Below are 27,171 nucleotides of genomic sequence, written 5' to 3'. Positions count from 1 at the left end.
CCGAGTAGCTAGGAGCTCCAGCCCGCCCTGTTCCACGAGGCGTGGGACCCGTCCTCGGCGGCGAGGCGGAGCGGGGCGGTCCCGACGAGCGGGGAGAGGAGGGTCCACGGCAGGGCGGGGGGTCCCTGGAATGCGGGGCGGGCTGGAGCGGCCCGGGGGTGGGCTGGAGAGCCCGGGGGAGGGACCCGGCCGCCAGGCCCGCCTTATATAGGGGGGCGAGCGAGCAAGATGTTCACTGCCAGTAGCGGGGCCGCGGGTGTGCGGGGCTGGGGAGGCAGCGGGTGGGGAGCGCTGTGTACCGGCTTGCTTTGGTGTGTGTGACTGAGGCGGGGAGGTCTGCCCGGCTCTGAGTGCGAGCGGGAAAGGGGAGCCTGGCCCCAGGCGGCGCAGCGAGATTCTCAGCGGCGGGAGTGGAGTCTGCCTCCGTCCCAGCCCGTAGCAGGAGGTCCCGGGCAGAGGCGGCCCCAGGTGGGGGACCCGGGCGGTGAGGAGGAGCCGCCTCCACCGCGGAGAGGCTCCGCGCCGACGGCGACTGTCCGTCCCCTCCGGCTCCGCGGGCGGCCGTGCTGGGACGCGCGGGTCCGTTCCAACCCTCCGCGGTCGGGGTCCGGCAGCATGAACATCCTGCTGGAGCTCTTCGTGGTGACTTTCAGAGTGCTGTGGGCTTTCGTGTTGGCCGCGGCTAAGTGGCTGGTGCGGCCCAAGGAGAAGAGTGTGGCGGGGCAGGTGTGCCTGATCACCGGGGCGGGCAGCGGCCTGGGCCGCCTATTCGCCCTGGAGTTCGCCCGGCGCCGGGCGCTGCTGGTGCTATGGGACATCAACACGCAGAGCAACGAAGAGACGGCGGGCATGGTGCGCCTCATCTACCGGGAGATGGCTGAGGCTGCCGCTGCCGCCGCCCCTAGAGGTAAGCGGCGGCCTCACGGGGCGGGCTCCCCGGGCTGCCCCCCGCCGCCAGGCCCGGGCGCTGCCCCTTGCCCTTCACCTGCAGGGCCGCGGAAGGATTAGCCGCAGCTGCGCGCCCGACGGGCTGCGTCCCGGAGCCATTCTCGCATACAGCGGGCAGGTGAAACCGGCTCCGGGCTGGACTCCGCCGGGCACGGGGCCGTCGGACGTCCGGTCAGTGCCTCTGCCAGTCGGGCCGACCCCGTGCCCTGGGGAGACCTGCTTCGTGTAGCTTGGGACTTCGACAGCGGCTCTAAACCATGCAGCTTTTCTTAAAACGCTTTGGCAGCAATAGTAAATAGACAAGTCCTTGTGTACTGTGGCAACACCAAAGCAAATAGAAGTTTTACTGTAGTGGAAATGTATTTGCTGTTTCCACTCAACTACTTGTTTGAATGTCAAATACATAATACAAGTAAGAACTTAATCCACATTCCCCACCCACCCCCTTTTGTTCTCTTGTCTATATTCCTTAGTAGCTGCAGATGGAGAGAAAGATGCGCTGCCCCATTGCAACTTGCAGGTTTACACGTACACCTGTGATGTGAGCAAAAGAGAAAATGTCTACTCAACAGCGGAGAGGGTCCGCAAAGAGGTTGGCGAAGTGTCTGTCCTGGTTAACAATGCTGGCGTGGTCTCTGGGCACCATCTTCTAGAGTGTCCTGATGAGCTTATTGAGAGGACCATGATGGTCAACTGCCATGCACACTTCTGGGTAAATATAAACTCCATTCTGCTGCCCTTCTTGTCAGTTAATTTTGGGAAACTAGCTGCTGTTGCTTAGTTCCTGTCTCCTTGAGATTTGCAATTGCTCCCTCTCACTTGCGGGCTCAGTGCTTTGAGGGTTTCTTGTCTTTAACTTTTTTGTTTAGCAGGAATGGTGGGTATTATTAACAAATACCTTTAACTCAACTATATATTCCTCTAACTCAGTTCCAAGTTCTGTGTCCTATTTTCTAGCCCTGGATATGCTTTGCAAGCATAACCTCTGAATCTGTGTAAAGTTTGTTACTGTTAATGAATGGTTTCTAAGCTTTCCTCCTATAGTCTTCTGCCAGCATGCTAACAGCTTTAACATGCTCTTTTAATGATAGCTGCAATACCAAACTTGCACATTTCTGGAAAAAAATACTTAAAACCCCTGCTGGAAATGTTGCTTGAATTGCCTTGGAGGCAAATTGTTCCTTTTGACGGCTGGGAGGATGGCGAAAAAGATTTCTCAAGAAATCAAGCCAAGAACACTTTTTCAGGAATCCTGTGTATTTGTCCTCATAGCTTTCTCTGGGGGCTGCCAGGAGAAGTAAGAAAATCTTTACCATGGTTTCTGGGGCAATATTGTCTCCATAACGAGCAGATGTTAATCAAGGAGAAGAAGTTACATGATCTTACTCTATCTCAACCTTGTTTTCCTGTATGGTTTATTTTTAAATCCGTGGTGGTGTGGAGTTACATAAACTGGAGTGTTGAAGGAGGGCATGAGGCACAATTGGGTTAGCATTAGCTGTCAGACTGAGCCCATTGTTAGTACTAAAACTGTTCTTTGGTCCTTCAAATAATGTTATGAAATACACTTGCATAATAATCAAAGGATTAAGCAATCTGAAATATACTTCAGTTTAAGCCTTCTTTGGCTTTTCTTACCTTTTCATAACAAAATTCTGTAAAATGCCTTATCTTCAGAATTTATTAGGCCCTCCCAAACCTGATTTTTTTTTTTTTTTTTAATGTGGAAGAGAAATGCTGTTTCATAACCCTAAAGGAGCCCCTTCAAATCTGTGCTGTGAAACACCTAATGGCAGAGCAGTCTTTTCCCACTGTATTGTAAAGCTTGCAGAGAGAGTTGCTTAAACTTCCATGCACACAAGATAGTGTGTTTGGAAACTCTTTCAAACTCTGAAAATATGTTTTAAGACAACTTGAAATGTTCTGAGAAAGCTCATATGACTACTTACAACTAAGAGCTCTGCATGTTTGCCTTCATAAAAGTTAAATTGATGCTTAAACAAACAGTGATGTGCACTAGATTTAATGACTGCTATTGATGTGGTTTAAATGCTGAATTGACAAAGTTTCCAAGAAGTCTAAATTATGACATCACCATGAATTAAAATATGGGAGGATCCTAAATTCTCCAGCTGTTCTTCCTTCAGGCCCAAGCCATACACTTATTTATAACTCTTTTTCAGAGACCTTTTTAAAGCACCTTCTGTGTGTTATAGAAAACTAAACTTAGTCTAGTATTGGCCGTGATTGTGTTTCCATAAGTTTTATTCATCTTCAAATGTTAGTGTGAAGTGACTTTAAAATTAAAAAAAAAACAAAAACCAAAAAGCAACCCAAAACCAAAAATATTCCAAGAAGGTATAGTTAGATGTGAACTGTGGAACTTGAAATCTTGGCTTAAGCTTCTAAGGAGCAGTCAACACACCAGTTGAGGATCTGTTCATATGTATGCTTCCTGCAGATCTGGTGTCCTGCTTTGCCTTTCCTTTCATTTTCTTCCACTTTTGGCAAAGCTTTTTTCCTTGTCTTCCCCTTCATGATCCCAGAAAAGGTTGGCTTTATCAGCAGTGGGTGGACTTCTATTAAAAGTAATAGTACTTAATTCATAAGATACCATTTGAATCAGCTGATTTGAAGCCAACTTTTTTGATGCAAGTCAATGCTGACTTAAATAGAACAATGTGTCTAGATGTGTGAAGTTTTATACAGCTAGTTGTTTCCATGTCAGCTAAACTGGTGGTCCAAAAGCAAAGCGAATACTCTGGAGCATTATGCAGGCTTTTAACTATTCTTGGAGGGTGTTTCTTCCAAAAAGCTGTAAATGGGTTTTATAAAGGCATGGATCTTTCATGTAATATTGCTTCAGTAGTTGTCTGTACTTTCCGGGTTTTTGTTGATGTTTTGTTTATGTGATGGAAAATTCTTCTTCATCCCTTGATCATTAATCAAGCCTCAGTGTAATCCTGTATAAAAACTTCAATTGGGGCTCTATTATTGTCCGCTTGAAACATCTGAAATAAGACTGATTGTCTGCTCTCCATACAGAACACAGGTAATCTGAGCTTGCTTTGTTAGCAGCTACGATCTGAAGACTGCCCAACTTCTGCAGTAGGCAGTGACATGAAAGCCTGTCACTGCTTTGCTGATGTGATTCCAACTGGGCTGTGTACCATATCACAAACTGGCAGTCAGGAGAGCCTTAGCAGCATGCCACAGCCTAAACAGATGCTTTCCATTTGCTGACATTCATGATTTGTATAATCCTTCCCATGAGTGTTCTATATAAACATGTCACCACTGCATCATGTAGCAATTTCCACAGCATAAAATCCACTGCAGTATTAAAAACCTGTTATTTCATGCTGTGATAACTTGAATGCTTCTGATATTGAAAACATAGGGACAAAATCCATTCCCAGTATGAAACAAGCCAGCTCTGCTTTACTATAATTTGCAGATGCATAAAACTGTAGCAGGAGTGTAATGCTATCTTTCCTCCCTGTCTGTTGCAAGAATAACTAACTTGGCTGCACTTGTGAATTGCTGGAACCGAACTTATGCAGACTAGGAAATTTTCTTCTTGTGATACATCAGGATACAGATTTGAAAAATGTTAAATCATAGTCTAAGATGTTGCTTAATCAGTTTTCTTTTGGCTTTACAATAAAGCTTAAGTGAAGTATCAAAATACAGCAGTTTAGATTGTGGAATTTATTTAGTAAAACTGCTGTGGAAACTCTTATTTCCAGACAATTTGAGGTTCTTGTACCTATTCTAACTTTTTTTCTGGAAGAATAATGCTATTGCTGGATAAGAAGAAGAGATTCAGAGCAGCCCTGTGGAGAAGGACTTGGGGGTGTTGGTTGATGAGAAAATGTACATGAGCCGGCAGTGTGAGCTCGCAGCCCAGAACGCCAACCGTGTGCTGGGCTGCATCAAACGGAGAGTGACCAGCAGGTCAAAGGAGGTGATCCTGCCCCTCTACTCTGCTCTCGTGAGACCTCACCTGGAGTATTGTGTGCAGTTCTGGTGTCCTCGGCATAAAAAGGACATGGAACTGTTGGAACAAGTCCAGAGAAGGGCCACGAGGATGATCAGGGGACTGGAGCACCTCCCGTATGAAGATAGGCTGAGAAGGTTGGGGCTGTTCAGCCTGGAGAAGAGAAAGCTTCATGGAGACCTCATAGCAGCGTTCCAGTATCTGAAGGGGGCCTATAGGGATGCTGGGGAGGGACTCTTCATTAGGGACTGTAGTGATAGTTCAAGGGGTAATGGGTTAAAACTTAAACAGGGGAAGTTTAGATTGGATATAAGGAAGAAGTTCTTTACTGTAGGGGTGGTGAGGCACTGGAATGGGTTGCCCAAGGAAGTTGTGAATGCCCCATCCCTGGTGGTTTTCAGGGCCAGGCTGGACAGAGCCTTGCGTGATGGTGGTTTAATGTGAGGTGTCCCTGCCCATGGCAGGGGGGTTGGAACTAGATGATCTTAAGGTCCTTTCCAACCCTAACTATTCTATGATTCTAAGTAGGTATTAATATAGGACATCAGCTTAGTACCTAGGAAGTACTTCTAGAATTAGTGGTCGAACGGGACTCGCGGAGAGGCAAGAGCAAGGTGATGACTAAGGTCTGAAGTTCTGTGATGTGAAGGTCCTTCTGTACAGCAGATCTTAAGTATGAAGATTGGAGAACGGATATCTGTGTTTCCCTATCATGTGGATCCTTCAAAGCTTTTAGCTTAAAGCTCTCCTAGAGTTCTCTTCAACTTACCAAAAGGGGGAAGCAAAAGCATTCAGCTCCAGCTCTGTCATATTTATAAAAAAAAAAAAAAATCCGCATAGTAAAAGACTAGAACCAAGAGTCTGAAGACTTGTGTATGGCTGTCTTAACCAGAGAAGTTATGTTCATTCACTTACAAATTACTTGATTTTTAAAATTATGCTCATACATTTGTAGGAATTGAAAAAAATCTTTTAGGTGGCCTGACATTAATACAGAAAAATATAATACTGAGTAAAGAGGGTACTGTTACTTAAGGAATTAGGACATTCATAAGTAGTCTAAAATTTGAATTATCTTGGAAAGAAAGTTAATGCAGAGTTACTAAATCAAATACCTATTTATGCAGCTGCTCTATCTGTCAGTCTAATTAGACTGACAGGATTGCTAAAGCCTTGGAAAATAAGTGGCTTGTAGTTACCTATCATGTATCAATACTTATGTATTATTATGCTAGTCTCTTTAAGCTCCCTGGTGTTAAATAAAGCTCACATACCTGTAGTATTTTTTTGGTTTAAATATGAAAGTATTGCACTTAGTGTGTACACTGAATATTCTACAGAAGAAAAGGCAGCTTTTTATGTTATTTGAAACTATATCATGCTGAGTCTTGTGGCCTGTTGGCATAGCAGTTTGATTTTTGTCTTCATCTCTAGGATTCTAGTATCTATGATCACAAATATAGACACAATATTCCATGGACAGGCCAGCTATCTATATTTAGCATTTTGGATGAGAGGAATTAGCTGCTTTAATTATTTTCTTTTTTCCCCAGTTTCATGATAGTGTATCCCAAGATGCACAACTTTACTTACAAAGTTTAATCTACAAGTTCTATACTATTTTTCTTCGAAAAATGAGCTGGATCAATTTCAAGTAAAACATGTGTATGTGATCCAGAAAGTGTCATCAAAACTAACTCTTCCCTACCAAAATGGTTCCAACTACATGCCGCTAGTAAATTACCCTGGACAGCCCATGTATTTCATATACTGTGGTAGCATGCTTGTTAATGAATATGAAGGAAAAAGCAATCATACTCTTGGATATAGAAACAGTCATATTAGTTGTACTTATAAGTGCTTTGGTATGGTTCTGCAGTTCGTATGTTCTTGGGTTCGGTTCTCAAGAAAATAGAAGGGAATCTGTTAGTTGAGAAAGTACTGTCTTTCAGATGCATGCTCTAGAAAACTGTACTTTCCCATTTTATAAAGGGATGTATTTACCACAAGTTTTAAAGAATAAATAGGTGGCCATATATTTCTGGAGCTTGAGTGGGCACAAGACTACTGGCTCAGAGCTTTCCTCACAATTTTATTTTGCAGTCTACTTGGAGCTTGCCGAGCACTGTGTTAAGCACAGTTGTCACAGCATGCAATGCTTAATTTTATAACCTGTATCTTGTATCTGTACATAGAGTATCTGTAATGTAGCCTTGTAGTCAGTTTTTAGTGGTAGTGATAATTTAAAAATAATTTAAATAATTGAAAATTTAATTCTGATCCTGGGTGGTTGTTTTGGGATTTTTTTTTGGAGGGGAGGGAACCAACACAAACCTTTTGGTTAGGTACCTTAATGTCTAAGTTTTGGCTGTAGAAGTGATCTTTTATCAGTTTCAGTGTAGCTGTGGATAAGGATAAAAGTGATTCTTCAGACAATGTACTCATCTGAAGAGTCAGCAAGCACAGTTAAGTTGGGATGGTGTAGTAGGTGGGTCTTAGTCTTATGCAAAATGTCCCTTTATTTGCCTTGTGTGGGAACCATATGAGTTCAAACACCTATAATTTGGGTTCCAGAATGCTGCCCACCAAAATTCTGTTCCACAAGTTACTCGGCTCAAGTCCCTGAGGTCTGTTGAGGCTGATTAGTCATGGCTCTCTATCATCTACTGTACCTTGATGATAAATGAGTGATTACATATCAAGGAGTCTGAACAAAGCAGCTTAGAGCGTTCTTGATTTAATTGGCAGCACTTCCATCAGGGCTGTGAAAAATTGCATAGAAGACTCTCAGTGTGTTACGACACCAGCATTCCTACGTACGCTTTCTGTGCTAGAGCATCTTCCTTGCATGATGAAGAATGCTGGCCTATTTTGTTCAAAAAGCAACTGAATTCATGCATTTCTCTTCTCTTTAATGATGTAAAGTATTTGATTTTCATTCCTGTCAGTTGAAAAATATGAAATGAACATTCAGAATGTTTTCCTTAAACTTAAGTTACACCTGAGGTTTTGTGACAGCTTCTCTCAGGTGTATTTTGGAAATTAATTTGCTGCACCACTTGAAAGGTGCATTGGTCCTAAACAACAGAAAATAAAGATTCCTGTTGTGATTTGTGGATTGTTTGTTGCCTCTAGTTTGATGTCCAGTATAGTAACATAAGGTGTGATTAGCCAGTTAGTTCCATGCACTAAACTATATGAAGCTTGAAGAGTTTAGGTAAAAACATTAATATACTTCCCAGAAAAGCAATGTAAAAGTTCTGTGAAGGAAAGGGAGAGTTGTCCTGAAGAGAGCATGCTAAGACTTCTCAAACTATTTGAAGCATATCTGAAGTATTCATCAGTTATTAGTGGCTTGCAATTCTGTAGTCATCTAAAATAAAGCTGGAGTTTCAGTATAGCTTACAGAGGTAAGGCACTTGGGATATCTCACTCTTCAGTCTCCTGTGACTTTTTCTGCAGGTTGGAGGCTTGTCACAAAGCCATATGAATGCTTTCAGGGTTGCTATCTATTCAGAAGATGTGGTCCTGGGTGACCAATCAGTGTGATGATAAAATTCCTGCTTCTTATCAAATGAGGTAGGTCAGCTGACTGAGCAAAAACTTGTGCACTGACTTTGGGACTTTGGTCTGATACTATGTTGTTACTTGTAATAGCATAGTAGTCTTTGCCAGTGTGGTGCCTAATTTTACTAGAAGCAAGGAGAGTGGCTTTTCACTGTTTCAGTGAAATACTCAGTTTAGAAGATTGTGTATGCTTTTCTTGTCCTTTGGATGGTTAAGAGAGCAATGGAGTTTAAAGTTCCAGATTCTTCTATCTACAGGTAACATTTGCTTTTATTTAATGAAAATCAGCTAAGTTAGTGAGATCTCATTGTGGTATTAACTCTCCGTAATAACCAAGAAACTATAACAGACTTCTCGAAGATATGCCTGTTCATGTGTTCAGCTGTGGAGAAAAGCAATCCTAATTATAATATGGGTAAGTGTCCTGCTAACCCACTGTTTCCATCACTGCCTAAGACCTGTCTTAACTGATTTGTGTGGGTAAGCAATCCTTCTGTAGCTCTTGGTGTCATCAATTACTCTGACCAGACAGATTGAGGAAAGATTAGTGTTATGTTTGCTAGCACCATCCCTGCCATTTTAGCACTGCACTTCTTAAATCTTTTCTACTTTTATCTTTATGATAAAGATATGAAGAGTATTCTTTTCCAGTGCTTCTCATGCTTTGATTTCACTTCTGGGTTTTTTGGGGGGGAACTGGAGGGGAAAGGGAAGGTTTTTGCTATGTTTTTCTAGTACTAAACCTTTCCACAGCCCTCTATGTAAAAGCCAGAGCATCACTCTCTTGATAAACCTTTCTCCTTTGACCTTTGAGGTTTTCTGGCTCCTCACACTGATGGTAAAACTAAGGTACTGATACCTGTGTGTCTTTTGTGGAAAAAATGGTAGAGGCCTTTCTGCAAAGGCAAACTGAAGCTGATTTACCTGTGATGCTATGTGCTTTTACCTGTGGTCTTGTGCTACTTCTGTTAAAAAAAGTCTTTTGAAATACATTTACAATGTAGGTGAGTAGGCAGACTTTGAGACTGTCAGAATCTGTTTCTGATGGTTTATTTTGAAAGAAGATATGTCACAAACACGAGGGATTTACATCTGTGCTTACACTTCTGAATGAACACTCTGTTCTTATAAATAATTATATTGGTGTAATGATTTATATGCCAGTCAAATTAACACATGACACGAGTGAGTTATCACAACTGGGATGGGAGAATATGGTAGGCCAGGGAATGCCAGAACAGCTGTGGAGCTGAGGTGGCTGACTTGGTGTGAGCCTTTTGAAATTCAAGTTTGTTTGGCTGTTGAATTCTGCACCTAAATGTGCCCTGGTGCTGGTCACTCCTGCCATCTGTTTGAACTTGTGTGACAGTTTCCTAAGCACTCCCCTTTCAGTGTTGGTTTTAAGAAGTGCTTGAGTGCGTATACTTCAAAGTGACTTGTCCAAAGTTTCTGCTGATTTTAGGATTAAACTAGAAGGAAGATTAGTGGTAGCAAGCTTTCATCTGGGGCTACCCCTTGAATCTCCATCTTGCCTTCCACTAGTTTTGGTATTTGTCTGATCCATGGGTGAGCCAGTTCAGTTCACTAACTTGTCCAGAGGGCAGGGAGGAAAGCTGTTCATTTTCTTGGCCAGGTTGATTAGTTTTTCTATTGAGGGACTAGCTAGAATTATTGACACTTCTATTTAGAGACTCCTCGTTGACATTTCAGACTTGGACTGGCCAGTGGCAGGGGGGAACCTGTGTTGGGAAAAGGGTGAGGAGGAATAAGATAGAACCACGTAGCTGTGGCTGTCTAATGAAACCTCATTCTTGGAGAGATTTTTCTGGAATAGATTTAGAGGCTGCAAACAGTTAAGCATAAATGGTTCCAAGCTGTAGCAAATCTGACATTGACATAACAGTCTGAATGTAACAACTTCTAAAGAAATTGCAATATTTTAGTTACACGCTATTAAAAACTCTTAGAGGTAGGCTAGTTTTCTGAACACATGAAATAATGTGTTAACAGCTCTAACTTGTTTACCTTGCACTGATACTGTAATTGCTGTGGTGTGCCATCAAGAGCGATGATCTCTGTGCCTACTGCACTGTTTGACTTCTCTGAAAGTCAGTTGTACTAACACTGAATGTGGAAAAGCCAAGCCAGAGCTGTGTTTCAGCTTGTGGGAAATACGCATATTTTCCACAGGCAGGCAAAGGGAAGTATCTCTGCCTTTGAAAACTCACCCCTGAGAAAGGGAGCAGCTTGCTGGTGTTTGGTTAAGATGCCTGTGCAAGTAGAATCTTTGACAATTGCATCAGTCGCTCTTTTAGTCACCGTATCAGCTGGAGGCATTTTGTCATTTTAGCTCTTGTTTGCTTATGAAGATAAAGTTTACCTGTTAAGGCTATTTTCTGCATGCCCCTTTTTGGGAGAGTGAGGTGAAGTATGGAACAAACCCCCTTTTTTAAAAAAAAAAAACAAACCTCTAAGCCGCGTGCATTTAAAAATGTTATGTCTCATTCAGTGAGCTGCTTCATAAGTTGGAGCCTTCTGGGGTGTAAGCAAACTTTGAAACCAAACTTCCATTCAACTATAATATATTCTTTATTTTTCTGTTTCTACTAAGTAAGACTGTGACATGAAAAGGGAAGCTTTCCTTCTAATCTGTTCCTCTTGTGAGATAGTTATGGCATAACCACTTTCCTTTCTATAAAGTAATCGATTCAAAACGATGACTTAGTGACTGAGTTGGGGAGGATGAGTAAAGTGACTCAGCTTTCATCTGCCTGCAAGTAGTACGGCAATTGTAGTGCTATGGAGGTACTGGCCTTAAGGTCTCTATAAAATGAGAGAGTCTCAATTTAGCCACTTCCTGAAATGTCTGTTACATAAATCAAAAAGTATGAATGATGACTTCATATTTTCTGTAAGTAGTTTTGACAGTGCTGTTCTCTAGTAACTTTGTGGAAACATGCAGACTAAAATACCAAGGTTTACTAAATACTCCAGATGATGATTAAGCTTATGGCAAGCTGTAGAAAAATGTGTATTTAAAAGCTGGATTGTGTTCTTGTTCACTGAACAATATTCTGAGTTCTTACCTAATAGTTGTTCTGAAATGAATTTATGTGGATTTTTCACTGACTCATAGGAGCATGTTTTCATTTTTGTCATGATTATCAAATAGCTGGCAATAAATAACTGCTCTCCAAATGGTTGGACATTTGCTTCAGACTTGCGCTAATGAAGGTGAGGGACTAATGTGTTTGTTACACTTATGTCAACATAGCTCTGAAACACTACAAATCCTTTGACATGGCCATTTGTCAGTGTATAAACAAAGTCGAATTTCTAGTTTCTTGACTTCAACAGGGCTTAAACCAGCTTTTGTGAAAGAGAGTAGCCAAGTGTCAATTTATTATATCACTTTACCAGCAAACTCTAAACTTATTTCAGATTTGACATTTGAATAAATGCAAGGTAGGCCATCTTTGCTCATAGATCTGCCTGTGGAAGAATACAAGGTTGGTGGTGCTGCCTACTGGGACTGTAACTTAAGATCCTGAATTTACAGAAGTAAAACTGGGCTGTAACAGCCATGTTGGAGCTCTGTATTAATTGTGGGTATATGGAAAGCTCAAACGTTGACATGGTAGATCTGAGCAGACAGATTCACTTTCTTTAAACTGCATGTTACTTTGCATGTATACATTTATTCCCAAGTTCTGCTTCAGTTGAGGCCTGTATCTTGTTTGTCTTGCAGTGTAAGGCAGGCTAAAGAAATAGCTGGGCCTCCAGTAGCTGTTCTACCATGCCATCTTACCAGCTACTAATCATTCTCAGCTTTTAGATTAGTTTGGCATTTGAAATCCACAGCAAACACCACTGGCAACATATGTTCTGCACTTTCACTGTCCCTGTTCTCCACAGAGAGACATACTGTCTTTCTCCTGGTTCATTGCTAGCTGTCAGGAATCCAATATGATTGCTTTGTCCAAGCTTTAAAAGCCATTAAAATTAAAAGTAGGCAGAATTGTCTGTGAGGGCTCAGAAAACCCTTAGGAAGCTGGCAAGGGAGTGAGCTTACTGGAGGGCATTTAGCAGCTGGGGAGGCATCATTAGATTTTGGAAACAGTTTGCTATGTGGATGTTCCTGACTCATCTGAAAATATTAATTCTGAAAAAAATCTAGGTGCTCTGCACTGCTTCATTGGACCCTCTCTCCAGCTGAAAGGACTTTGAGACCAAAGGGAAAGGAGAAAGAAATGGAAGAACAGACTCTGTTTCAGACAGAGCAGGGTAATTTATTACAGGCAAGAGCTCCTGTAGGGGAGATATAGGAGAGAGATTATTTCCAGTTAGTTATGATTCTGTATTGATAAACTTGCAGTTCCTGTAGGAACAAAAAGTGCAAATTCTCTGCTGGCTAATGAACTTCTTCCTCTGTGAGAGAATGGGCTGTTGAGCAGGGAGCTGATATACTTAAGTGGCGGATCACAGAATGGTTGAGGTGGGAAGGGACCTCTGGAGATCATCAGGTCCAGCCCCCTCCTCACCCTGGCTCAAGCAGGACCACCTAGAGCTGTGGGCCTAGGACTGTATTCAGTTGGCTTTTCAATATCTCCAAAGATGGGCATTTCCGTGGCCTCTCTGGTCAACCTGTGAGGATGTGCTTAATTTTTCATAGCCATATGAAATCAATGACTTGCTAATTCTGGAGGGAAGAGTTCTATATATATACCACCAGTGATTTTAAACAATAATATATGCTGCTGCATATATTATTGCATATATAAAGCAATTATATATCAGCAAAGTGATACCTGCAAGAACAGATGAAAGTAGACAAGTAGGTGTGTATTTATGGTAGCATATACGCAAGCATGTCCATTAAAGGCAGCTAGATGCTTCCACAGAAATGCCTGGTAGTATATAGTCATTGAAAAGATCAGACACTTTACATGACACACCTGATATCTGAGAGTGGAAACAATTGTAAAAGCTTGTAAGTCTAAAGTCTTATTCTTCTTAGGAAGAAAAAATATAAAAGTTCTCAGGAGCAGAAAGATGGAGACTGCTTACAAATAGCATAAATTGCCACTTTCTGGCATTGAAAAAACAGCGATAGTTCACCTTGAATACCTGAACTTCTTCATGGCCGGAAAGCATATAAAGTAGTGCCCTGTCTAAACTGAACTGTTCTTAAGAAACTGGGGCCACCTTTGGCTGCGTTATATGTACCTAAACTGTTGCAGCTGAAGCCAGGACAACAGCAAATGACTGTAAAGCTTAGGTAATAACTTTTCTACCTTAAGTCCCAAGAAGAAAGCTTCTGAAGCAGGAATTGTATTTAGGTAGTGTCTTGAATACTTAACCTATACTTCAGACAAGTGGGAGAACAAAGCTGTTTTCTGCTTCACTCTTAGTTTACCCAATTTGGAGTAAGATCATAGGAAACGAAGCCCTTAAAAGAAAGGGAGTGGGGGAAACAATGTAGTGACATGGTAAGGCAACAGTAACAAAAGTTACTGTTGCAATATCCTTCTCTGAGCACTTTTCATATCCCAGTCTCTGTAGACACAACCCTTTTTCAACTAAGCTTTGTTAACAAGCTATACAAAAGGCAATTTAGCCAGGCAATGTTCAGTTGCTCTAGGCATAGCATAATTAGTTCTAGTAGTAAAGAGTGGAAATCAATGATTAATGTTTGAGAGATAACTACTGGTATTAGTTTCCTGTGTGGTTTTTTTAATAGCATTACTTATCTTATCTTTACTGTCTACCCATTGTAAACAGTGTTGTGGCACTAAGTTCTGATTAAGGCAACTACTTAATTCAGTTTCAGCTTTCTTCTGGTATACGCAACATGAGTTGACTCTAGGTAAGACAAACTACTACAGTAACTGAACCATTCACAGGAAACAGTGGTACCTATTGGCTTTGAAAACTGAAGAAATTTTAGAGCTGGAACGTGAATACTGCAAATGCTGAAGAAAGTAGTAATGTAAATATGGACTGTAGCATACTTGTTCTTTAGCAAATGGCATGACAGATGTTTCTTACTACTAAGAAACCCACTTACAAACTTCAGTAAATAAAATTTAACCTAGTTTTGTGCACCTTTAATGATTTTCAGCTGATTAAATGTCTGTTGTGAAGCAGGAGATTTTATATATATGGATCAGTCATGAGGGTGAAGAAAATAGGAATGTTAATCACTCATGAATTAATAATGAATTAAACAAGTGATTCAAGTAATAGCTTATGTTTTTATTAAGCTAAGACTTCATGTGCTTCAAATCAGTATTTCATGCAGACTTAGAAAGGAGAAGAAATATACATATCTCTATATTTCAAATACAGTTTTACATTAACCAATTTTGCTTTTCATTGTGGCTTAATTCTTCACAGTATTTATTTTGCTACCTTCACCTTTTAACCTGGTTAGATCTTATCTGTAGTTTCACTCTGTCTGCAAATGTAGGCTATCCAGAGTATTGGGGGTGTGTAGCTTTGCTTTCTTGCTACCAGACATCATTATAGACTTCTGTTTAAGTCTATCTCTTTCTTTCATGAGCTTCTGGTTGCAAGGCAACTGTAACATTATTACTGTGCATGTATGTTAAGCATTAACTGCTGTTGCAGTTCAGTATTAAAGGAATCCCCATGGCCCCAAAACAGTGGGGTTTTATGTGAAGGACAAATAAAGCTTTAGTGAGAAATTGAAGCTTGTGTTGCCTGCCAGGAGCTAAACAACTAAGGGACCCCTTTTGACATGAAATATTGGAAGGTCTAGCTTTTTTTATTTTGAACACGGCTTGCTCAAGACACTTGAGGGCAATCCTTGAATAGTTTCCTTTAGTGGTTTTAATACAGCTGTCTATGGAAGCTTGGCTTGAGGACATTATGTTTATCTCCTGATCCTTTTTGCTCTGAAAGGACCTGAGTAGAACATCAGAAATCCAGGCAAATATGTGACTTTCTCTGTTAATCCATTCTTTAGGAAGACTTGGTAAATCTGGCCTATTTTTCATTATCTTGAGGATAGAAACTGAAGATCAGAAATAGTTCTAACTTCCACAGCTATTCAAATATTTACTTAGACAGTGGCTAATTATCCAGAAGGGGCCCAGCACTTCTTAAAAAACAGTCATCAGAGACATCTAAGGTCCTTCAAAGTACAGCTTTGGTCCCTTGTGTTAGCAAGGTCAACAGTAGTTGTAGACTCCTGTCTATGTTCTGTATTCAGCCTATTACTGACTGAGCCATGTCCTTTGTGCTGTGTGGTCTCTCTTGTCTTCAACTCAGTACTTGGTATTTTCATATAGTCTTAGCACAGTTACTAATCTCACCTTAACCTAGCATTTTGGAGATCCTGGTATAATGGAATTATAAAGGATGTGGAGATAATATGGGAAAAGTAATTGAGATGGAAGTGCAAATGAGAAATAATTATTTTCAGTTCTCATTGGAACCAGATAAAAAAACTAGAAGGAAAATAAATGGTTAAATCCAGGATTTTAGCTGCATGATATGGTGCGTGAGAAGGCACTTTGGATATTATAGCCTCTAACTTGAATAAGTTCCCCTTTGAGACTTACACAGATCTAGGGTATACTTTCAAGGCCTCTTCTAAAACTATTTGGCAATGGCTTTCACTGTAATCCTGTAAGTGAAGCTCTACCCAGTGTTTATAAAATGTATTTAAAGTCGTTATCTTCTGAAATAAGCTGGGCTGTATGACTGTAGCTGAAAATAAATTCAGTACATTTACTGATAAGCTTGCCATGGGGATTTTCTGCCTTTCAGGCATCTCTCTTTCCCTTTTAACATATAGTAGTGCATTAGTGCTGTACTATGCAGTTTGGAGAAATCTATTTTAAAGCAAGGTGCTACAGCCTGTCTGCAAAATATTTAGAGGTGCTCTTTTGTCAGACCTTTGTGCTTTCCTTCTCAGTTACTGGAATGGAAAGAGAAACTGGGGCATGTGGAAATCTCTCTATTTCATTCCATGGTGGAGTGAGCAGCCACATGCTGTCTTGCAGGGGAACCTGCAGTGTGTCCTGCTGTAGGCTATGAGGAACGGGAAGAAAAGAAGGCTGAATGTCAGTGCTGAGGGGGAGAAAGGACAGAAACTTCGAACAATGTTTTCTTGTCACCAACTCTGTTGATACATGATTTTTAGAATTGGCTAACATATGGCAGCAGGCTGCTGTTATCTCTGGTACGTTAGCTCCCAGAGCCGTCAGGATAGGTCCTTGACTAATTGCACCAATTTTGTTTCTTGAGTCTGGCCAAATAGTGTTTAACATGAAGATGAAACAATACATTTACCCAAATGTTGGACATCTTGCAGTTATGCAGCTGCTCTGGCAGTCAGGAATAGCTGTGGCTTGGGAGGAAATGTCCTGTTGTACTATTACACCACTGTTGGGGGTAACTAAGGTGATGTAAAAGCTCACCTGTTTTGATCAGCCCCAGAAAGAGATAGCCGTGCTCTAGCCTCCTTACCTGATGGGAATTTCTGCCTTACAGTAAAGCAGTCTGTTTATGCCATCAAAACAGTTTAAAAGGGCTGACAGAAGGCAGAAAGTAGGAAAGAAAATTACCGTATTGAAACAATAGGTACCAACACATACGGTCTGCTTTATTTCTTTTGCTTATATAAAGACAACTCTCTAAACATCAGGTAGCACATACTTTTCTGCTGTGGTGTGCTTTCTTCATTCGGTAACCATTGTCTTGAGCTGCATACAGCTAACATTGTTTTCTGTGGATGCTTGCTTTCTTCTTTAAGAATAATTAATCCAAAATTTAATTAAAAAAATCACTTTCCCAAACACAGTATTTCTTCATATTCTCATTTGCTCTATTTAGACTAATTTGTTTTGACATTGCAGCTGTGCTGTTCTTTGTGTTGCACAATCTTTTGAGTTTTGTTTCATTAAGAATGGAACTAAAGAATTTGGGGAAGGGGAGGGAAGAAGTGCTAGACTGTTAGAAGTTAATTTGCCGTAAACCAAAATGTTGAGAACAGATTAAAAAAGCTATGAAGTGACATGTAAATGCTTGTTCAGTTTCACACTTGTGAGAAATAAGTCATTAAAGCTGTGTGCGCATGAAATAGATGTTTGGTTACAGCTACTGGGAATAGTTTGTTTTTACTGGTATATTCAGAAGCATGGAGGAAAACGGTTAGATTAGGAAATGATCTCTAGGCTTCAAAAAAACCTTAAAGGTTAAACTAGCTTGAAAAATTAGCCCTACTCTCTGTTCAGAACAGCCTCATGTGTTCTATCTAAGCCTACCTAGTTGCTGTATCTAAACTACACTGCAGGTTAGAAAATGTGTATTTGCACTATGCTTTGGGGGCTTTTAATTTTTTCTAAAAGAAAAAAGCTAATTCCAAGTGAAGAGGATGCTCAACTTAAATTTCTTGCTGTTGAGTGCTGCATAACTGTTTCGATTCCTCCTCCTGATGCATCACAACACAGTTCCTTTCATCTGCTATATTCTCCTTACTGGTTTCTCCTCAGTGTTGAAAAGTGTGTTATGTTTGTCATTAATAAAAGACCGAGGTCTGACTTTAAGTACTTAAATGTTTTGGTTAAATGTCTTCCGCTGCAGCTGTGAGAGGTAAAACTGAAACCTGAAAGATCAAGCTAGAAGTCAGATAGTTGATTAAATCACTTGAGTTGATTTGAATTATTTTGGAGGCCTGGTTCATGACCTCTAATTCCATGGACAAAAAGCATTTCTTGCTTGGTATCTTCTAATACTTTTTTTTTTTTTTAATGGAGGATTAGCATGTCCATGCATCACCTCAGAAGACCAATGTGGGCTGTGCTACCTGTTCAGACAAACTCCAGATGGGAAGGCCACCCAGGAGGCATCTTGCCCCGAACCAGTCAAGCTCTTAACTAGTTTCTCAGCAGCACACAGAAGACTTCAGGTCTGGTGGGCAGATGTAGCTGAAGCTGAAAGAAACTAGAAAAAAGAAACTAGGTTGATCTGGTTTATGTAACAGGCAAAAAAACTGGGGACCAGCGTATGGAGGAAGCTGCTTTGATCAAGGAAGTGGGCTGTGCCAGAAGCTCAGTAAGAGCACTGATTTATTTGGGGATTGCTTATACCACGAAAGAGAATAACTTCACTTTGGGATTGTTTTTCCCAGCAAGCGGAGGCTGGGAGGAGCAGTGGGCAAGCCTTTACTCTGAGACTGGAAATGCCTCCCCCCCCATAGGGTGTGTCTGCCTCTGACTGCTTGTTTTTAAGTACTGGCTCCCAGCTGTTGCAGATGGCTGGAGGGTGGCAGCAACCAAGATGACTTTCTCTGACATCCATTTAGCTGAAATGCTGATAGCTGACTGCGAAGTTTTCTACACATATGATAGTTGTGCTAACTTTATAGAGTCCTTCAGCTTCAGGTTTTAAATGGATTTGCAGAATAATGTCCCATGACAGTGTACAGGGGCCTGCTACGAACAGGCTGTTTCAGAACACCGAGGTCTCACGCAAAGATTTCCATGAATTGCTAATTGTCTTCAGAGCAGAGGAGCTGTGTTTTTTCCTATGTGGCTATAAATGGCCTTTTAAGAGATGACTTACGTGAAGTGACTGTGGTTCTGCTGCTGGAAGTTATTCACTCTGCGTTTGAATTGCTGAAAACATCACCCAAAATTGTCCTCAACACGGTTTATTTATGTGCCAATTTCCTCTTGATTGAAAATGGGTTACTGTAGCCACAAGCTCTGAAGACTCAGTCTTTATAATCTTTATGCTTTGAAAGAGTGTAGCATAGTTGAACGGGCTTTCTGAAATTTACTGTTCTGCAGTTGTTCCAGTTACTTGCCCTATCTATGTGTATATGCCTGTGAAAATTCTTCTCTTCAGCTGTAGATACAGACACTTATGGACACCTAGTTATAGTTCATCATGTTTAAAAAACTGGCAAAAACCTCCAAAACTAAGCAGTGCCATAATAAAGATCGTAGAAAAGCCAGTCCAACAACACTTGATGTGCTTATCTGATCTGCTGTTTATTTCATGGAACAAAACACATTGATTCAAGCCTTGAAGGTGATGGTGGTGGTGGTGGAATCTATTACTACTACTTACCCTTCTTTCTCTTCCCCAAGATGAGCTCCAGGGCAAGTGCCCCTTCATTTCTGTAGTTGCTGTGGTTTGCAGCCAGAGCTTCAGTCTGCATTATCAGGCTTTCTGGCAATGCGAGGTGGCAATCAGTCATTCCAATGTGATGTGGGCAGATAACTGAGACGTAAGTGGAAACTGCTGATGGAGCTGACTAATGCTCCAGTGGTGGGAGTAAATTGTTAGCAGGACCAAGTTGGGAGCATGGATCCCTTGCAGGGATAGCGTGGAGTGTCAGAGCTAGCATACACACTCTCAGTGTTGGGGTCCATCAGGCAAGCTGCAGATAAATAACATACTGTAGAACTTAAGTGTGTCTGAGTGAGGTCTGTTACTTTTAAGAGGGCACTACCCTGTGATCACTGGGCTTTGTTGCCATGCAACATGTGAAGAGAGGCTGAAACTTTGTGGTGCCTGGCACAGATTAATTTAACAGTGAACTAAATGCTTGTCCAAGGCTCTGTGTAAGAGGTTTAGAGATCCCTGCCATGAGGAGAGAAACAAATGCAAGGCAGCTTGCTCAGATTATTTTTATAATTAGCTTCGTTATGCAGTTATGACAGAATCTAGGAGTTCTATGAATCAACAGTAGAAAAGGAAAGGAGTCAAGAGGTCTGTTAATCTTCTATCATCTGCCAGCTGTCCAGTGAAAACACTCTTTTGTGTAGTGTTAGGGGGTCTGGATTAGTCATTTAACACCTGCAGGCAAAAATGTTGTACAAGAACATGTGAAAATCATTAGAGCAAAACTGTCCTGACGTCTGTGATTGGAAAATGCAGACAGCATAAGAATGGAATTAGATGGATTCAGCTGTGGCTTGCACATCTTCTTAAGAATGCAGCTGACACAGACCAATAATTAAGCAAGTAGCAAATACTTAAGGGGCACTTGCATGCTCTGAGTTTGGATCCAAAATACATGGGAAGACCACATTTCTGGTAGGATTAAGCATTCATGGTAGTGAGCAAATTGGACTAGAATAGAGTAATAGCTGTGTCATTAATAGATTTATATATTAACTAGGTATGCTTGTGATTGAAAAGTATTGTCTCAAGTTCTTTGGCAATTTAGAAGTGATTTTTCATAGTACATTGCCAATCTAGAAGCTGAAATAAATAATAAATCAGTGAAGTAGTAAAATGGTATATGTAGTTTTTAGCATATATGGTTATCTGCTTAATACTTCTTTAAAAAAAGAAAGTGTTGGGTCAGCTTCAGCAAACAGATGACAAAGGTATTCTAGCAGGGGTGACCTTCTAGCAAATGGCTTCAATTTATTGCTTAAAATTTAATTTTTTAAAGGTATTAACTGTGGGGTTTTAAACAGAAACAAACTTTGTTATAATTCAAAGCATAAAAACTGGAGCTTAAAATCAAAGTTTCGCCTTGTGACTAGTGTTTGTTTTATTTTGTTTTGTTTTGAAACTGAAGGAATTAATAATAGAAATGTATATCTTTAGCTAGAACAATTGCTTATGGATATTAATAAAGATGAAAATTAATTTAGACTAGCAGATGCTTTTTGAATTTTCTGTAAAAAATAACATCATCGAAAGCTCTTTCACTAGTATTTCTTTTAATGTAAAATGCCCAAGATAAATTAATTGGATACAATGAGCCATAACTAACTTTACAAAACACACTGTCAATAATTAGAGCTGATAATCTTCAGTGGTTTTAACATAGATGAGCTGGATGGTGTAATTAAACACTTGGCATTCCTTTTTATGTCTTAAAAAAAATCTGACTTCCATTTTAGGGTCAAATTATCTCTTTCTGATAACTAGTCTCTTGCAGAAAAATAAACATGTCTGAGCTCAATTAATCCTTTAACCTTAGGATTTCTGGAGATATAATCCTTGCTGCCTTGCTGTCTGAGTTCACAAACAAGCTGTAGATTTTCTTGTGGCCTTTTTTTAAAAACTCATAATTTCAAAACCTGTACATAGATTGTACTTCTAAATTCTTGACAATAAACTGAGATGGGGGTTTTGAAGGCTCATTGCTAATGTATGGTGTTCATGGTATGTTTTTTTTTTTATTTTGTTTTCTTTATTTTTTTATTTTTTACTTTGTAGACTACTAAAGCATTCCTTCCCAAGATGCTGGAAATGAACCATGGACATATTGTGACAGTTGCAAGCTCTTTGGGATTGTTCAGCACTGCTGGAGTGGAGGTTTGTTAGACTATAATTAACAATAAATGTGTCATGTCTTGCTTAGGATAAGCTTTTTTTGTATTGTCAACTAGCGAAAATAAAGTCAAATCTTCAAAGATACTTGGAAGCTGTGGTGCTGAGTACCATATAAACACATGGCTCTGTGTGTGTGGGATCCACAGGACTCGGGCAGCCGCTGTATTCAACTACTTAGCAGGTGGACTTTCCACTTGAGAGTGATAGCCTAGGATGGCAAAGGATTTCAGAATGCTAAATGATCTTTGAATTACCTGATAAAATTAAGAAACTGACGGGTGCCTACTTACCTACTTCTGTCAAGATCTTCAATGCTAAGCTTGAAGCCAAAGGCAAGGTATTTCAAAAGTAATGCTTTCTGTTTCCTGTTTCTGTGAGGAAATGGCTGCCAACGTTCCTCCCAGAATATACAGATCACCTGCTTTACTAGGCTCCCAGTTACAGGCATGAGGTTATCTAGTTGCTAGCAGCCGTTTGAGAATACCAATTTGTGAGACTTGTTTGATACATAAAGTTAGGTTAGGGTTATAGGCTTATCTTGCTTTTGGGGTCATTAGCACAAATGCAAGTGTGAACAAAAAGCATGAAAATTAATGTGCCTAATGGAATAATGGTCATATTATCCCGTAAACAAAGGCTTAGTATACAGGTGCAGTTTAATTGAGGGCCTTAGAATGCAGTGTTTTGTAACAGAAATGAACAAAGCTGGTATAACTTAAGAAAACTAAAAAGAATTTCCTAGACTAGACTAGAATTTCCTACTGTGTGTGATCAGCAGAGGTGAATGCAACCATTGGGAAACTTGAATGCTACTGCTGTCTATGTAATTGCTTTTTTAATGTTGCTGAACTTAAGTATTTTTGAGATATACAAGCTATATCATCTTCTGAAAATTAAATACACTCAGATCTCTATTATATCTTCTTTGAAACTAAGCTTAGAAGTAAAATATTTAAGATTTTTTTACACCTATGCCCTGCCGACTCCCCAGTCTTTCTCAAATCTGACCCAAGATAGTATTAGGTGTCTTAATCCTTTGCTTAATATTAAATGTTACAACAAATTGGTAATTGGAGTAACTTGCCACGTGAGCCTGCCCGGTCAGACTTGAATCCAAGGTAATATTCTCCCACATTCAGCTTTCCTGCTTTCATGATTCTATGCTAATTGCCTCAAAAGTAAAGTGATAATGAGTTGATGTGATGCTGTATTCAGCGGGTGTCTTTTGTTGTTGCTTTGAAAGTCTGTGCAGATTTGCTTTGGCTTTGAACGTGATTCATATCTGTCCTTTTTAATTTGCCTTTTTCTTCATTCATTGGCAACACAGGATTATTGCGCCAGCAAATTCGGAGCTGTAGGTTTCCATGAATCTTTGAGCCATGAATTGAAGGCTGCTGAAAAAGATGGAATCAAAACAACTTTGGTCTGCCCTTATCTTGTAGATACAGGAATGTTTAGAGGGTGCAGGATCAGGTGAGTAACATTCTCCTCCTGCTCTGTGTTTGTAGTATAAAAGTACTTGAAGGTAACTAACCTGTTACCATAAAAATACTTTCAAAGTATTATATCTGCTTTAATATGCATTAGTATTAGGCTCAAAAAATAGACTTTCTGAATTCACTGTCTTCTGTCCTTTTATACTTAAACTACACAAGTTCTGAGCTATATAGTCTTTGTATCCTAAGAGTGAATATAAAAAAAATTAAAGTCTTTGTCCCTGCTGAGGCATTCCAGAGAAAGTGAGTTAATGAATGAGGTCTGCAGTCCTTTATTTCTCTTATTGATGTGTCTTAAATATTTCAGAAAAGAAATTGAGCCTTTCCTTCCACCCTTGAAACCAGAGTACTGTGTGAAGCAGGCTATGAGAGCTATCCTTACAGACCAGCCAATGATTTGTACACCTCGTCTCATGTATATGGTCACCTTCATGAAAAGGTAAGAGCTGAACTGCTAGTTAGTTGGCAATACACTCTACAGAATACTAGTAAAATCCAAGAGCGTGTCTGCTTTCTGGATATATATACCCTCCCACTCACACAGGCTGTTGGTGCTGTTTTGTTAGAATTCATAAGTTTTTCTTGGCTTGCGTGAGTGTAGGTTGCTTGCTTGGGAAGCTCCATAAAACAAATCCCATGTATTATGCATCCTTGTTTTACCTTTCTGGTATCTTTTTCCTTAGATTCCTACTTTCTTTTCAACGGCCTTATTTCTATTGTTTGGGTTCCTCCTTAGGAATGGGGCCCTGATACAGCTTCCAGCAAAACAGCCTCTAGCTGTTTGTCTCTAGAACCAGTGTGTAGGAGGCCCTGCCTACAGATTCTCTAGGACTTGTACAGATATGGTAGATAAACTGCAAATCTGTGCATTCAGAACCATTTTTCAGAGTCTAAGTTTGGAAGAAGGGCTCTTTAAAGGAATATTACCTCCTTTGTTCTATCACGCCACGGTTTTTGGATGGGAACACTTTAATCTGTAACTAGGCTGACATTTCAATGATGCAGGGTAATACAGGAGTTGGCTGTGTTCCACTGATGCAACATCGTTTGCATTCTATTATAGAGGACATCCTCACAGCTGTCTGTTTTTGTTTTAAATGTGCAGTGTGTAGAAAGAATCTTTAAAATATAGGATTGTCTTATTTTCCTTCTGTGAGGGATGGTTGAAACAGAGATCCTTGGTGATTTCTGTTCCATCTGCACTTTTATTCTTCTCTGCCTCAAGTCTCTCATGGTGGATAGGCTCACCAGACTAGAAGAGGCATCATCGCTCACCTCTTTCCTGGAAGAGCGTATGTATGTGTGTCTTCTGCCAACAAATCAAGGCCACTGTCAGTATCTTTAAGAATGAGCTTCTTCAACCAGAAGCTCAGAGGGTCCTTTAGTGCTCTCTGCACAAACAGTGCCTTATGCAGCAACAGTCACATCAAAGGCCCTTGTGTTGCCTTGGTTCAACACTTTAGCTTCCAACAGGGAGATCAAAGCTTCTGTATAATCCATGCCTCAGGCAGTATCACAGATCAAAGGCCCTCCAGTCACTAGTGCAGAAGCAGTACTACTAGCAGGGAGGACACCTTTATGGTGAAGTACTCCTCAGTGCTTCAGTGGGCATTACTCCTAATGGCTAGATTCTGTGCACTGGTTTCCACTGAATTAATGTTTGCTGCTATTCCCTGGGGGTGAGGAAATCCCATTCTAGTTCTTCACTAGAGTTCCTGAGTACTGCACTTGAAATGAAAGTATTTTGTGGATATGGAAAGGAGGGAAGGGTCTGTAGTCAGGTACCCATGACATAGACACTTCCTGGAATTTTACCTGGAGAGGGAGAGAGGAAATTGCTCTCTTTATTTTGGATCTCTCTTTCTGAGGATGGATGATTGAGTTTAGAATATAGGTCAAGGCAGTTAGACATTTGGTGATCGAAGAATGGCATTAACTAATGCTAATCCCACATTAAAGAATATCTTCAATATCTGGTGACCTCTGCTGATGTGGCTTTGAGCAGATGCTTTGCTTTCAGTAGACCACCTGTGATGGCCTTTCCCTCCTCCACCTCTTTAAAACAAGCTATCGTACTGCTTGTGAAGAGACAGCAGAAAATCTGTTCTAAGCTGGAGGCATGTGTCTAAGCAGCTTCCTCCTTTCTGCTTGCCTGCGTGCTTAGAACTCTAGAATTTAAATTCTCTAAGTATCCCTGTGAAATAAAAAATCCTTTAAGTCTTTTAAAAAGCCTCTCTAATAACTGTTGTATTGCTTTTAAGGAGACCAATTACATAGTGTAAGCAGAGGTTTTGTTTTACTCTGTCCTCTAACAATTTTCTAACCTGTTTTTCACAGTATCCTGCCCTTTGAAGCAGTGGTATGCATGTATCGATTTTTGGGAGCAGACAAGTGTATGTACCCTTTCATCGCTCAAAGGAAACAGGCTATGAACAATAATGAAGCGAAAAATGGAATGTAACACTCTTTTGGATGGACTAACATTTATAGGTGAATACAGTAATGTTATATGACTGAATTGCAAAGTGCATTTGCATCTAACAGATGCAAATGTCAACATCTTGCTGTGGCATTCTCTTGGGTCCTAAACCTGTGTATTGAACTCTAAAAATCAATGTTTTTTTTTTTATATACTGTAAATAAAACTTGACTAGAGTACTTGGTAGGTATACAGAGTGAATTTACAATGTAGCTGCCACCATTGTCATTTAGAATATCACTGTATGTACAGTAAACTAGTCACAATACTTGTTGTAGGGGTGCACTGTGTGTTATCTCTTCCTCAGCCTCCCAAGGCTTATAAGAACTGTCTCCTACTAGAAGATGCAATGTTTCAGAAATAGTTTGTCTTTCCCTATGTTGTTTGAGAAGGGGGAGGGAAATCTTGCCCTTTAAGCTACTGCTCATGACCTTTTAGTAAATGCAAGGACAGGTTCTGAATGCATCTCTTCACTCCTTCACCCAAGCTCTGAAGGACACATGGCCCAGTTGTGGTGTAATTCTCTTTTGTATCAGCTGTGTGTTCTATTTAAAGATAAAAAGAAATTTGTAAATCTCTGCCAATTCAAAGGCAAGTGAATGTCTTAAATACTCTCAGAGCAAACTTGTACTGGGCATCTGGTTTTCTAGGAATGCAGTCAATGATTTAAACTGACTTTTTTCAAGTCTCTTGATTTGAAATATGCTCTGTTCTGTTTCCCTTTACATGTCAGAGTCCAATCTACTGTTATGGGTTATATGTTTCTTCCTCCTCATTCTTTCTTTTGCCAGAGTTCTCTCATCCCCCTGAGGAAGCTGTTGTATTCAATTTCTGTAACTGGACTTGTGCCTAAAAGACAAAGCAACTCAGCTGAGATACAAACTGTTTATGTAAGTGCTGGTCATATGCCAATTATTAGCAAAGGAAAAATAGAATAACGCCTGATGCAACTCTACATGCAGAATATGGAAGGGTGTAAAGATTTTTTTTTGAGTTGTACTCGCATTGTAGAACAGCAAATGAATTTTTACAGTATTTTTTGTAAAACAAACAATTTTGTGCCTTGAATTTGGTAATCTGTATTAGTGAAGCATTGTAAAAGTGAACTTCTACCTCTGTATCTTAATGTATACCATCCACTTGTAAACTACTATCGGAGAAATTGTGATTACTTTTTTAGAATGTCTTGTTAAATAGTGACCAATGCCTGTGGTTATTAAAGTGAGCCACCTTTTCCTTAAAACAGTGACTGGAATGCTTCCTTTAAAGACTAAACTAATGCAAACTACTTGTGCCTGTTCCGTAGCTCTTGAGTATCAACACAGTTCAGAAATGTATTGCTCAATTCC

General features: G+C 40.3%; 1 protein-coding gene across 3 annotated transcripts; it reads left to right on the top strand.

The window, feature by feature from the left end:
• The first annotated feature begins 326 nt into the window (after nt 1–326).
• On the top strand, nt 327–27,065 carry RDH10 (retinol dehydrogenase 10). 3 transcript variants are annotated; one of them, XM_062633186.1, is made up of 7 exons: nt 328–907; nt 1,422–1,660; nt 21,731–21,829; nt 23,175–23,320; nt 23,651–23,782; nt 25,681–25,833; nt 26,614–27,065. In XM_062633186.1, the coding sequence occupies exons 1-6, from the start codon at nt 616–618 to the stop codon at nt 25,802–25,804; spliced, it is 1,032 nt and encodes a 343-aa protein (XP_062489170.1). In that variant the 5' UTR covers nt 328–615; the 3' UTR covers nt 25,805–25,833; nt 26,614–27,065. The 3 variants fall into 3 exon arrangements, with proteins under 3 accessions (XP_062489171.1, XP_062489170.1, XP_062489169.1); XM_062633187.1 differs by having other exon boundaries at nt 327–907; nt 1,425–1,660; nt 25,681–27,065; XM_062633185.1 differs by having other exon boundaries at nt 25,681–27,065.
• Nucleotides 27,066–27,171: the final 106 nt, after the last annotated feature.

The sequence above is a fragment of the Pezoporus occidentalis genome, unplaced genomic scaffold, assembly GCF_034315485.1.
Source record: "Pezoporus occidentalis ecotype Australia unplaced genomic scaffold, CSIRO_AGI_Poc_V1 ctg4, whole genome shotgun sequence".
Taxonomy (NCBI): domain Eukaryota; kingdom Metazoa; phylum Chordata; class Aves; order Psittaciformes; family Psittacidae; genus Pezoporus; species Pezoporus occidentalis.
This window is presented reverse-complemented; position numbering and strand designations above follow the sequence as displayed.